This window comes from Bubalus bubalis, chromosome 2 (genome assembly GCF_019923935.1).
Source record: "Bubalus bubalis isolate 160015118507 breed Murrah chromosome 2, NDDB_SH_1, whole genome shotgun sequence".
Taxonomy (NCBI): Eukaryota; Metazoa; Chordata; class Mammalia; order Artiodactyla; family Bovidae; genus Bubalus; species Bubalus bubalis.
Window position 1 is genome coordinate 32510456 of NC_059158.1, and position 12213 is coordinate 32522668.

General features: G+C 45.1%; 1 protein-coding gene across 1 annotated transcript in view; it reads left to right on the plus strand.

The window, feature by feature from the left end:
- Nucleotides 1-1609: 1609 nt before the first annotated feature.
- Nucleotides 1610-12213, plus strand: part of CLIC5 (chloride intracellular channel 5) — a 168977-nt gene continuing 158373 nt past the window's right edge. The window contains exon 1 of the mRNA XM_006076153.4: nucleotides 1610-2372. Within this exon, the coding sequence (XP_006076215.3) occupies nucleotides 1758-2372 (615 nt within the window). The 5' untranslated portion in view covers nucleotides 1610-1757. The remainder of the gene's footprint in view (nucleotides 2373-12213) is intronic.

Consider the following 12213-nt stretch of genomic DNA (forward strand, 5'->3'; position numbering starts at 1 on the left):
AATCAGCTTAGTATTAACTCACTGTGAGAACCTGGACCACTTGCTTCCCCTTTCTAGGTTCCAGGCTGCCTTCAAATGTAAAATCATTTAGAATGAATGACCGTTGAGGTTTTCTCCAGTGCTAAGATTGTGAGAAGGATTTGAACTGGGGCTCCACTGAGTTATAAACACCTGACTATGGGAACTGTAGTAATCAGTCTGGTATTTGGACCTAAACAAACTTCACTTTTCAATAAAATAAAGGGGTAGCATTGATAGACTTTAAGGTCTGTCTCTGGCATCTTTCCTTTGATCTATTTTTATCCACAAAGCTAGATTTCTAGAAATCCCGCTCTAGTTCACTCCAGAAGATTCTTGAAGGCAGCACTGGAGGCAAGGGTACAATGAAGTTTTGTCAATAAGATGCTCATCAGGTGCTTTGAAACCTGTCAACCAGGCAGGTTACTTCTCAATTTTCACATGATTTCTGGACATTAAAAGTCCCTTTACAATCCACCTGGGTTATTATTTGAAAGAGAACGCTGTACATGGTGTGCTGAAGGGAAGCAGGAATTAGCAGACTAGAGTACCAGGTTAAAAAACAAAGAGCCTGCATGTTCGTGGCATCTGTAGATGACATCAACTAGACAGCTTGTGCATACAGTACTTTGCTTTAGAAGTCCTTTGAGGACATAGAGTGTATCTTCTAACTCAAGCGTTTAGTGCTCAACTAGTACCCTGTCGGAGAAGGCAATGGCACCCCACTCCAGTACTCTTGCCTGGAAAATCCCATGGATGGAGGAGCCTGGAAGGCTGCAGTCCATGGGGTCGCTGAGGGTCGGACACGACTGAGCGACTTCACTTTCACTTTTCACTTTCATGCATTGGAGAAGGAAATGGCAACCCACTCCAGTGTCCTTGCCTGGAGAATCCCAGGGACGGGGGAGCCTGGTGGGCTGCCGTCTGTGGGGTCGCACAGAGTCGGACACGACTGAAGTGACTTAGCAGCAGTATCCTGTACCTAAAAGGGTTGTTGTGAAGGTGTGTTGACTGTGATGATCACATGCAAGTTGAAGAGAAAAAAATAAAACCCAAGCCATAAATCTTTGAGTGCCTTAGCTTGGGTGATCTGTACTGATGTGACCATAGAACAGAGCACTTATCTTCTTTTCCTTCTGCCATTGAATCACCTCATGGTGTTTCCAGATAAGAAACATAAATGGCATGCATTACCTAACTGGAACATGTACAGCTCATTTATCACAGGGCATCAATGCTCAAACAGTTGTTTTGAGCAACAAATTCAGCTCTTCACGGATGAGTTATGATTGCACAGAATTGTTTTCCACTGAACAGCAGGGACTTCTTGAATGTTGTCAGCATTCGGAGGTAGTTGGAAGAAGGAGCCCTATTTAATGACAAATGGCTAACTATTCAGAATTTCAATGTGTGCTGGGAAGATAATTCAACCTCTAGTTGATCCAAAGAACTTGGAGCTGCTGGCAGTGACAAAAACCACAGTCTGCTTGAAAATACCCTCAGGCGTGAAGGAGTTAACTGACTCTGTAAGCTTTATCTTATGTCCAATGGACTTGTGGTTTGCCGACTAAAGTCTCTGGTAAATGATTGTTAGAGACCTGTCATTGATAGCTGTGGCTGGTTGCTGTGTTTCAAAAGCCTGTTGATTCCTCTGCGAGGCGGTGCAGCATCCTCTAGCCCTTTCCTCATCTCAGACCTACTCGGGTCTGCTTGCGAAAGGATCTATCAGATCAATAAACATGAATGACGAAAACTACAGCACCACCATCTACACCAGAGTCCAAACAGAGAGGGTGTATGAGGATTCAGACCCAGCAGAAAACGGAGGTCCCCTTTACGATGAAGTCCATGAAGATGTGAGGAGGGAAGACAACTTATATGTCAATGAGCTGGAAAGCCACGAATATGACTCTGTGGCCGTGTACCCTGTTGGGCGTCAGGGGAGGACCTCGACCTCTTTACAGCCAGAAACAGGAGAATACGTCCTGCCTGATGAACCATATTCTAAGGCTCAGGACCCCCACCCAGGGGAACCCACAGAGGACGACATCTCCTTGGAAGAATTGCTCTCACCAACCAAGGACCAGGAGTCTGACTCAGAGGAGCCCCAGGGGTCTGACCCAGAGGAGTTCCAGGGGTCTGACCCAGAGGAGCCCCAGGGGTCTGACCCAGAGGAGCCCCAGGAGAATGGAAGCGAGATGGAGGCAGACCTGCCTTCTCCTTCAAGCTTCGCCATCCAGAATAGCAGAGCCTTCTCCACCCGCGAGATCTCCCCTACCAGCTATTCTGCTGACGATCTTTCAGAAGGAAACGAATCTGCTTCCGCAAGCCCCGAGATAAACCTCTTTGTGAAGGTAAGGAATGCCCTCAGACAGGCACAGCTGCACATGCAGATGGCCTGACTGGTGCTTTATTTTGCTCTGAGAGACCAGGGAAAGATGCGTGGTGTCATGGTCCTTGGATGTCAGTGTGTATTCAAGAGTAGGGCTGATGAAATGAGTCATTCCACGGTTTACCCAGAACGGCTCAAAATTACAAGAATTGGAAAGTCCATTTAAAGTGTGTGTCTTGTGATCACTTCTCTGTACCATGGGCAAAGCATTTTTTCAGAGTTGCCTTTTGAGGGTACTTCCCTGGTGGTCCAGGGGTTGGGACTCCACCCTTCCACCTCAGGGGGCATGGATTCCATCCCAGGTTGGGGAACTACTACCCTACATGCCGTGCGGCTTGGCCAAAAAATAAATAAAAATGTTAAAAGTGGATGCCAGAAAACATCCATGATGAGCAAAAAATCAAAACTAAAAAAAAAGTTCGCTTATGAGTGAGCAGAAATTGTTGCTCAAAGCCTTTCCTTTGTGTCAAGTACCATTTTCCTGTCTGGTTAAATTTCCTTCATCAACATGATTTTGTAAAACAAAACTACGGTTTGTGAAAGTCATGACTACAGTCAGGCACTTGTGTTTCCTCCTGAGTGTTTCTAAGTTCACAGATGCTGCTGCTGCTAAGTCACTTCAGTCGTGTCCGACTCTGTGCGACCCCACAGACGGCAGCCCACCAGGCTCCCCCGTCCCTGGGATTCTCCAGGCAAGAACACTGGAGTGGGTTGCCATTTCCTTCTCCAGTTCACAGATAGTACTTCATATATATGGTCAATAAATGTTACCTCTGTTACTCAATTTGCCCTTTTGACACCAATATAACTAAAATATCTGATGAGATAAAACGATTTCACTAGTAGTAAGACACTTAGTGTCAGTGTTAATGTTTAACCCTTGGGATATTTAAACAAAGAACTTTGATGATCTTTGTGTTAGACTGATAATCTAATAAAGATTGCAGTTATGAATATTATCAAGACATAGAAAGCATTTCAGGGCTAAACAGCTCATCTTTATGGATCAAGATGATTTTTTCCCCAACATCCCCCTACCCAAATTCATACTGACACAGTTCTTTAATGTGAAGACAACATATTCGTAAATCCTGCTATTCCTGGCTAACAAAATTGATTACTCTATGAACCTATGAAAACCCCAGTTTACACTCATCTCTCCCCTTTCTGGTTTCGAATTAACTCCTCTAATGAAATACACTAATTGTATGTATTGCTAATTTAATGTATAATTATTTCCTACTCTGTATTTTTCACTAGTTGTTTTTGGTGTATAAATCGTGTCTCTTTTATTCGACCACACAGGTCCTTTTTGAAAAGCACCAAGCAGAGTGTTCAATTTGTATTTAAGTACCTGGCAAACCTTGCCTGGGATTGTGTTGAGCATTTGGGAAGGAGATGGGTCTGTAGACAGAGCCCTTTCTGTCAAGAAATAACAATGGGGTACAGGAGACAGACTTGGCAAGTTGTGAATTTTGGTGAAATAGAGGAGGTGAGCAAGCAAAGTGCTGTGGGTATCCTGGGAGCGCCCGAGGGTGCACGAAAGAGTCAAGAGAGGCTCTACGGAGGAGGCAAAGTTCAAACAGGGGCATTCAAGTTGCCTTCCATCCTTTATATCCACTTACCATTTTGTTAGCTTCAAAAGAGAAAGACGCAACCTTTCAAAAGTGAGGACTGGGTATATTTTCCTCAAGACTGAGGCATCCATGTAACTCCCTGTAACCATCAGCATTCTGAATCATTGTCATCCTGATCATTGAAGATGAACTACCATTGTTGTGATCACCATCATTCCAGGCACATCAGACCATTATTTGTATATTTGGCAAAGTGTTGATTTCATCAGAAATTAGCCTGCCACCGCCGTTGAACCAAACAGAAGTAGGAGGAAATAGAAGTACTGGCATCTCCGACTGGTGCCAGCCACAGGAAAAACTATTTGATAGTAACAAATGGTTTCTAAGTTCTTAAGATCCGTAGTTCCCTAAAGCAAATATTGGATCTAATTAACTCTAAGTTTGCTAAGAGGTCATACAATATAAAATCAACCTCAGCTCCTATGTGTGAACTCCTTTTAAGAGATGATACTCAGCATCATTCAGTGAGAAGGACAGGCTTAATCTCAGCTTCTCAACCCCCACCCCAGCCCCACTGCAGTTCTTTATCCCTTGGAAAGTGGAAATGCATAACATGAGGACAAGTGACTGGTCCTGCCCGGGAATGGAGGGCATGAGGGTGACCAGCTCAAGCTCCATGCTCCTCTCAGCTCCAAGGAGTGGGTGCTGGAACCCCTGCATTGGATGGGGATTGCCATTTTCCTAGTGGGCTTGTTGATGGGATTCTGGGGTTGATCTCCTCCCGGGCTTCTTTGGGCTGGACCATTTGGGCTGCTGATGTTCCATTAATGTTCCAGCTACTGTGAACCCAAAAGGCTTTTCCCCCTCTTCTGACTCCCTGTATGAATTCTTCTCGGACTTCCCAGGTGGCTCGGTGGTAAAGAATACACCTGCCAATGCCGGAGACATGGGTTCCATCCCTGTGTCAGAAAGGAAACAGCAACCCACTCCAGTATTCTTGCCTAGGAAATCCCATGGACAAAGTCTAAGCCTGGTGGGCTACAGTCCATGGGGTTGAAAAGAGTCACTTAGCAACTGAACAGCTTGGGCTGCAGCCATACCAGCACTCACTTGTGTATGTTTCCACCTGTCTGGACAGATCAGAGAAAATGGAATGCAAGTTAATAACTGTGTGCTCGACCAACCTCGTATTGAGGCTCCACCACTTCCGGGTGTTGATCAATTAATTAAAACACGTCATTTATTTATTCATTCAACAGATAGTTATTGGGCCAGGTTCTGGGTGTACAACAGGGAAGAAAACAAAGTCCAGGCTCCCCCGCGCTTTGCTTCTTAGCAGGAGAGACAACAGATGGACACATAAAGAAGTAAATGTAAAACATGCCCAGTGGTGCCAGTGCCATAAAGAAACACAAAACAGAATACCGGGTGTGTTAACTTCCTGCGGCTGCCCTAACAAACTGCTGGAAACACAGTGGCTCCAAACCACACGGGTTTATTCTCCAGCATTCTGGAGATCAGAATCAGGAGTGAGTCTTGAGGGGCTGAAACAAGGAGTCATCAGAGCTGTGTTCCTTTTGGAGATTCCAGGGAGAGTTTGTTCCCATCGACCTCCCCACCACCCCACCTCCTTCCCCCTCTACCCGCCACCCACCCTTGCTCCTAGAGAGGGCTTCCCTGGTGGCTCAGTGGTAAAGAATCCTCCTGCAATGCAGAGATGGAGAAGATGTGGGTTTGATCTCCTCCTGGTCTCCCATGGGTCTGGAAGATCCCTTGGAGGAGGAAATGGCAACCCACCCCAGTATTCTTGCCTGGAAAATCCCAAGGACAGAAGAGCCAGGTAGACTACAATCCACGGGGTCACAAAGAGTCCAACAGGACTGAGAATCTGAGCACAGCACAGTACTCTTCTAGGGGCAGTGTTCATTTTTCACTCATGGCCCACATCACATCTCCCTTTCTCCCCAGCTTCCAGCTTCACCTTTATATTTTTTTCCCCAGCCATGCTGTGCAGCATGCAGGTTCTTAGTTCCCTGACCAGAGATGGAACCTGTGCCCCTTGCAATGGAAGCATGGAGTCCCCAGCTTCCCCTTGCCTTCTAATCTGACTCCTCTGGTCCCTCTTATAAGGAAAATTGTTAGTTTGGGCCCGCAGGATAATCCAGGAAAATCTCCTCATATGAAGATCCTTTAATTAATCACTTTTGCTAAATCCCTTTTGTTATAGAAGTTTCTGGGAATTAGAACATGGGCGTGTTTGGGAGCTGTTGTTCAGCTTCCCACAGTGGGACCATGAATGATGCTGAGTAGGGGAGGGAGGAGGCAGTGTGGCCAGGATTGGGTGAGCGAAGGAGGAAAAGAGAGGTGGGGGTGGGCACAGGTCACCTCCAGGCCTGATGAGCCATAGAAAGAACTTTCACTTTTACTCTGAGTGATAAGTGCAGGGACGGGGTGGGGAAGGGGGTTGTCATCAAAGGGTTCTGCAAGGAACATTCTGACTGCCTCTTCAATGATAGACTAGAGCAGAAAGAGAAGGGATTCCCTGGTGGCTCAGAGGTTAAAGTGTCTGCCTACAATGCGGGAGACCTGGGTTCTATCCCTGGGTCAGAAAGAGCAGAGAAAGAAGAGGCAGGGAGGACAGGCTGGAGGCAGTTGGAAATCTAGGCAAGGAAAGATGGTGGATTGGACAATGCTCACAGCAAGGCAGGGCTAAGATGGTTGGGAAGAGAGAGCCCAGAGGTTTTGCTGGCGGGTCTGATGTGTAGCATGAAGAAAGGAAGGCACCAAGGCTGACCCTAGGGGGTTAGACCAGAGCCACTGGGTGAATGGGGATGCTATTTCCATTTCACCTGTGAACTCCTCCTCCAGGAACATGTGATCTAGAAAATGTGGATCATGCAGTATTCCATATATTCCTCCCTCACTTCCTCCCTCCTTCCCTTTCTTCCTATCTCCCTCCCGCCTTCCTTCCTATATTTACAACATACTGCATGCCAGACACTGGATATAAGAGATGAAAGCAGCACATCCCAAGTGCAACTCTCTGTTCCCAGGGGAAGACAGAGAAATACAATTCTTTTTTTTTTTTTTTTTCCTGGTCTGGACAACTCAGCATGTGGGACTTTAGTCCCTTGAACAGGGACAGAACTCCTGCCCCTTGCAGAGTAAGCCTGGAGTCTTAAAACAATGGACCATCAAGGAAGTCCAGAGAAATACAGTTCTTGAAAATTAGAGGAAAGAAATAATTTCTTCGTGGTCACTGACTGAGATCCAGTGAAAGAAAGCTCTCTAGTGAGAGCTGCAATCCATGTCACAGGCAATTAAGAGAGACTGTCAGTTCAGAATTTGCTGATAGGATTATAAGAATTGTCTGCTGCTTTCTGATAAAATTAAAAGACCTCGTAGACATTGTCCTAACTGTGTGTGTGTGTGTGTGTGTGTGTGTGTGTGAAAGAGAAAGAAATAGAGGGACAAGAGGGACAGAGACTGGGGGAGGAAGGAAAGAGATATAGATGGAGATAAGAGATAGACAGGAAGATGGAGAAGGAAAGAGAGAGAGCAAAAATTATGGTATTTAATGCAAAAGAAAAAAAGTATTCTGATTATGACAGTTGCAAAGAAAAAGGATACAAATGAACACCATTTGTCCTGCACATTATTGATGTCATTGATCACGGAAGGCAGTATATACATATGTGTGTATATATACATATATATATATGTTGTAGAGCAGGTTTTGAAGTCAGGTTGCGTAATTTGAACCCTGGCTTAGCAGATTAATTTCTGTTAGGTTATCAGTTTTCTTTTTGGTAAAATCGATGTCATAACGTTATGTTCCTAATAGAGTAGTTATGAAGATTGAATAAGGGAATCCATGTAAATCACTTAGAATACTATCTGACCTATAGTAAATACTCTATATTTCAGTTCAGTTCAGTTCAGTTCAGTCACTCAGTTGTGTCCGACTCTTTGTGACCTCATGAACCACAGCACGCCCGGCCTCCCTATCCATCACCAACTCCCAGAGTCCACCCAAACCCATGTCCACTGAGTCGGTGATGCCATCCAACCATCTCATGCTCTGTTGTCCCCTTCTTCTCCTGCCCTCAATCTTTCCCAGCATCAGGGTCTTTGGCTATCAGCTCTTCACATCAGGTGGTCAAAGTATTGGAGTTTCAGCTTCAACATCAGTCCTTCCAATGAACACCCAGGACTGATCTCCTTTAGAATGGACTGGTTGCCTGAGTTATTATCATTTATTGTGATGAATTTGAACCATCATAAAATAATAACTTTTATTTTAGGCACAAAGCCTTATAGTTAGTAGACATCATAAATATTCTGTTTGCTGATCTTAAGGTGACAGTCTAATATTGTGGAAAGAGCACTGATCAGGAAATTCTAACACTTTTTGGTCAATGATTCACTATAAAGCATTCCTGGGCCCCAGTTTCCGCACCTCTGAAATGCAGGCCCTTCCAGCTCTTACAGTCTTTAACCAGGGCATGTGGCTCCAGCTCTGTATCAGCATCACGTGTCTGGCACATGTGTTATCCTCTCAAGGAGACTGTTTGATAATGATTAGGATCTCCCGATTTGGGTGTGACTGGGAGGGCCAGCAAGAAATCAACATGCCTTTTCAGTCAGCTCACGCGAAGTCTGTTCCTTGGAAAGCGCGTCCTCAGGGTCTGTCTTTGACGAGGCTCTCTCAGGGTCCCCACGCAGGGTTGCACATCTTGTGCACGGAGCAAAGTTGGGGAGCACCATTCACAGAAAGTGGTAATGGTGTCCTTCTGGAGTCAGGCAACATACAGGCCCTAGTAAATGTTTCTTAAACTCGTAGCCTGGTATCCAGAATAGAGTATTCAACCTAATCCACGGGCTGTTAGAATACTGTAATTAGGATAAAAAATATTAGGCAGTATTTCTATTTGAGGTAACCTAGTTTTCTTCAATGTTATTTTGTGTATTTCTATGTATTTCATCATGTGCACAGTGTATTCTTGTAGTAGTATACTATAATTATACTACTATAATTATAGTTACTATAATTTGTAAATGAATAAATGCACGTACACTGTGGATAAATGGTTAAGTTCTGCATTGATAGATACGCTCAGTTTTTACAATCTTTTGGACTTACAGGGTTTCCTTTCTTTTCTGTCACCGTCTGGGGTTTGAGACTCTTTCCTTGGCCAAGATCGGGGAGAATAGTTCCCCTCACCTCCCGGTTCCTTCCTGGCAGTTTTCATAAGCAACATACTGAGTCCATTTGCCTTGGAGGCAAACAAAAATTCCCCATCAGAGTCGAGGGATTAAGAAATCCCACTGAGGAAATGAGGGACATGCAGCTGGATTTGCTTACTGAGATGTGACACAGGTGAGGTGCCATGGGGATGTGTCAGGCCATGGACTCCGCAGACACAAGGGCACAGCAGATACACACGTGTGTGCGAGGAGGTCTGTGAGGCTGGAGTGAAGGGAAGATGCCCATCGAGGCAGCACAGATGCTGAGGTTGAAGAACCGGAAGCACACTCTTTTCATTGTTTAATTGTATCTTTTATTCTCCTTCTGTCTTTCTCTTGTTGTTTGTTTGCCTCATTGGAGTGTAGTTGACTTACAATGTGTTAGTTTCAGGTATGCAGCAAAGTGATTCATATATATCTAGTTTTTTTCCAGATTCTTTTCCCTTATAAGCTATTACAACATATTAGGCATGGTCTTACATGGCACATGGAGCAGCTTGGATTTTATCCTGAAGGCAACTGAGAGTAGCATGATATTGGAGGAGAATACCATGAGCAAAGCAATGTTCAGGGTGATGGATAAGCAAACTAAAAACCATTTCCACTTAACCGTGTAGGACAGGACCAAACAAACATCTACTAAGTTTCATTTCAAAGATTAGGTGAAACTTTTAAATGTAAATATATTGTGTATAATGACTGTCTTCTTTTTTAGTTATTTATTCATTCAGCTGAGAGTCTGGGTCTATCCAAATATTTATATCCTTGATTTCATCCAGTTGAATTTCTGAGAAAAGCGACCAAGCGTGTTGCTGATTTATGTATTATCTAAATGCGTATCTTGGTACTTTATGTTTTGTTAGGGGGAAGTATAACATGGATTCAGCACAAAGTTTTGATTGATGTTGTTTTAGTATAGTTTGAAATTTTTTTAAAAAAAATGTGTTTGTGAGATCTGTCTTAGCCTGGCTGAACTACTCGGAAGTTTTATATTTAGAACCCTGCAAGAGCCTTCCTGTTCACCACCCCTAGGGAGGGCCTGCTCTAATGTCAGTAATCAGGACCCATCAGATAAGTCCTTTGAAACATCTGTGACAAAATGCAAGTCTGAACCTGTTGCATGTACCCAGCTGTCCTTTTATGGAACCCTTGAAACATGAATATGGAACAAGGGGCAGGTTTGAATAAAGATGTCTATTCTTGTCACAATGTCTTCTTAATAAGAGTTCTGGGGACATAAGTCCTGGTCTTATTAAAAATCATCTTCTAGGTGGCCGTGGGAACTAGTTTCCTCTGTGAATCAATGGCATCAGTAAAAGAGGGAACAGACTCCTAGTGCTATGATAGGAATATTGAAAACCAGAGGAGCTAAATAACTTACCCAAGCCTGATGGCAAATGAATAGCAAGGCCAGGGCTTTGACCTCTGTCCTCCCTCACCCCCATCCAGGGCATTTCCTTCTTACTGGCGTTCCTAGCCTGGGGTGCTAGATGTTTTGAATATGCTGGAGGAGGTTCTGTTGTTCAGTTGCCAAGTCGTGTCCAACTGTCCGCGACCCCATGGACTGCAGCACACCAGGCTCTCCCGTCCCTAACCATCTCCCAGAGTTTGACCACGTTTGTGTCCATTGAATTGGTGAGGTGGCCCAGTTGGTAAAGAATCTGCCTACAGTGCAGGAGACCCAGGTTTGGTCCCTAGGTTGGGAAGATCCCCTAGAGAAGGGAATGGCTCCCCACTCCAGTACTCTTGCCTGGAGAATTCTACTGGCAGAGGAGCCTGGCGGGCTACAGTCCATGGGGTCGCAAAGAGTTGGACACGACTGAGCGACTAACATAGGGAGTTCAGGAGCATTCTAAAACTCCATGCACATGTTTTTGTGAAAGGTGATCTCAGGAGGGCCCCTTGATGTTGTCTGTCTCTGTGATGCATTCTGCTTCCCTGTCTGGGTCCTCACACCTTGTGTATCCATGTGGGAGGGGGAGAATGACTTTGGTCCAGCTGACTCTGTCCATTCTGTGGAGTCAGCTTCTTGCTCTAAGCCTTTTATAATAGCGTCTCAAGAAATCATGGGAAGAAACACTTGCTAAAGAGTCATAAAGGTGCATTACCTGGGTCATCATGGAGGGATCATGTTACCTCTGAAAAGGAAGGGGATGTGATATTCTGAAATGGATACCCCCAAATTAGGACCCACCTGTTTTCCAAGAAAAATTTTGGACATTTTTTTCTCCAAAGGGAGTGCAAAGTTAATGGCAATCTCTGCATCCACACCTCATCCCACCACATTGTGAGCTGTGTCACCAATTGTACAAACTAAAACTTCTGAGTAACTGAGATTTCTGCTTCTTTACTACCCAACAGTCCAGTCAATTTCACTGCCTAAATTGTTCTCTCCTCTCCATCGTGGCCACCGCTGGCCACAGTCATCTTGGCCACAGTTATTCAACTGGTCACTCTGCCTCCAGACCCATCTTTCTCCTAAGAAGCCCGGCACAGTCATCAGATTGGCATCTGACCACACTATTCCCTGTTTCTGGCTATGGAGTGGCTCCCCACTGCCCCCAGGAAAAAGGCTGGCATGAGAGAATGTATCAAAAGGTCTTCATGCCCCATCAGGCTTTTAGCCAAGACCTCATCACCGACTACTCTCCACTCCCACTTTGCCTTGAAACATGTTGACTTCTTTTACCCTGCACCTGTGTGCTTGGTCACCTCTGACTCTTTACAACCCCATGGACTGTAGCCCTCCAGGCTTTTCTGTCCATGAGATTATCTTGGCAAGAATACTGGTGTGGGTTGCCATTCCCTTCTCCAGGGGAATCTTCCCGACCCAGGGATCAAACCCAAGTCTCCTGCAGCTTCTGCATTGGCAAGTGCATTCTTTACCACTGAGCCACCTGAAAGCCCTATGTCCCTGCCCACTTCATGCCATTTCATGACTCTGGGCCCTCGTCCAAGCTTTTCTTGGCCCCTCGAGGC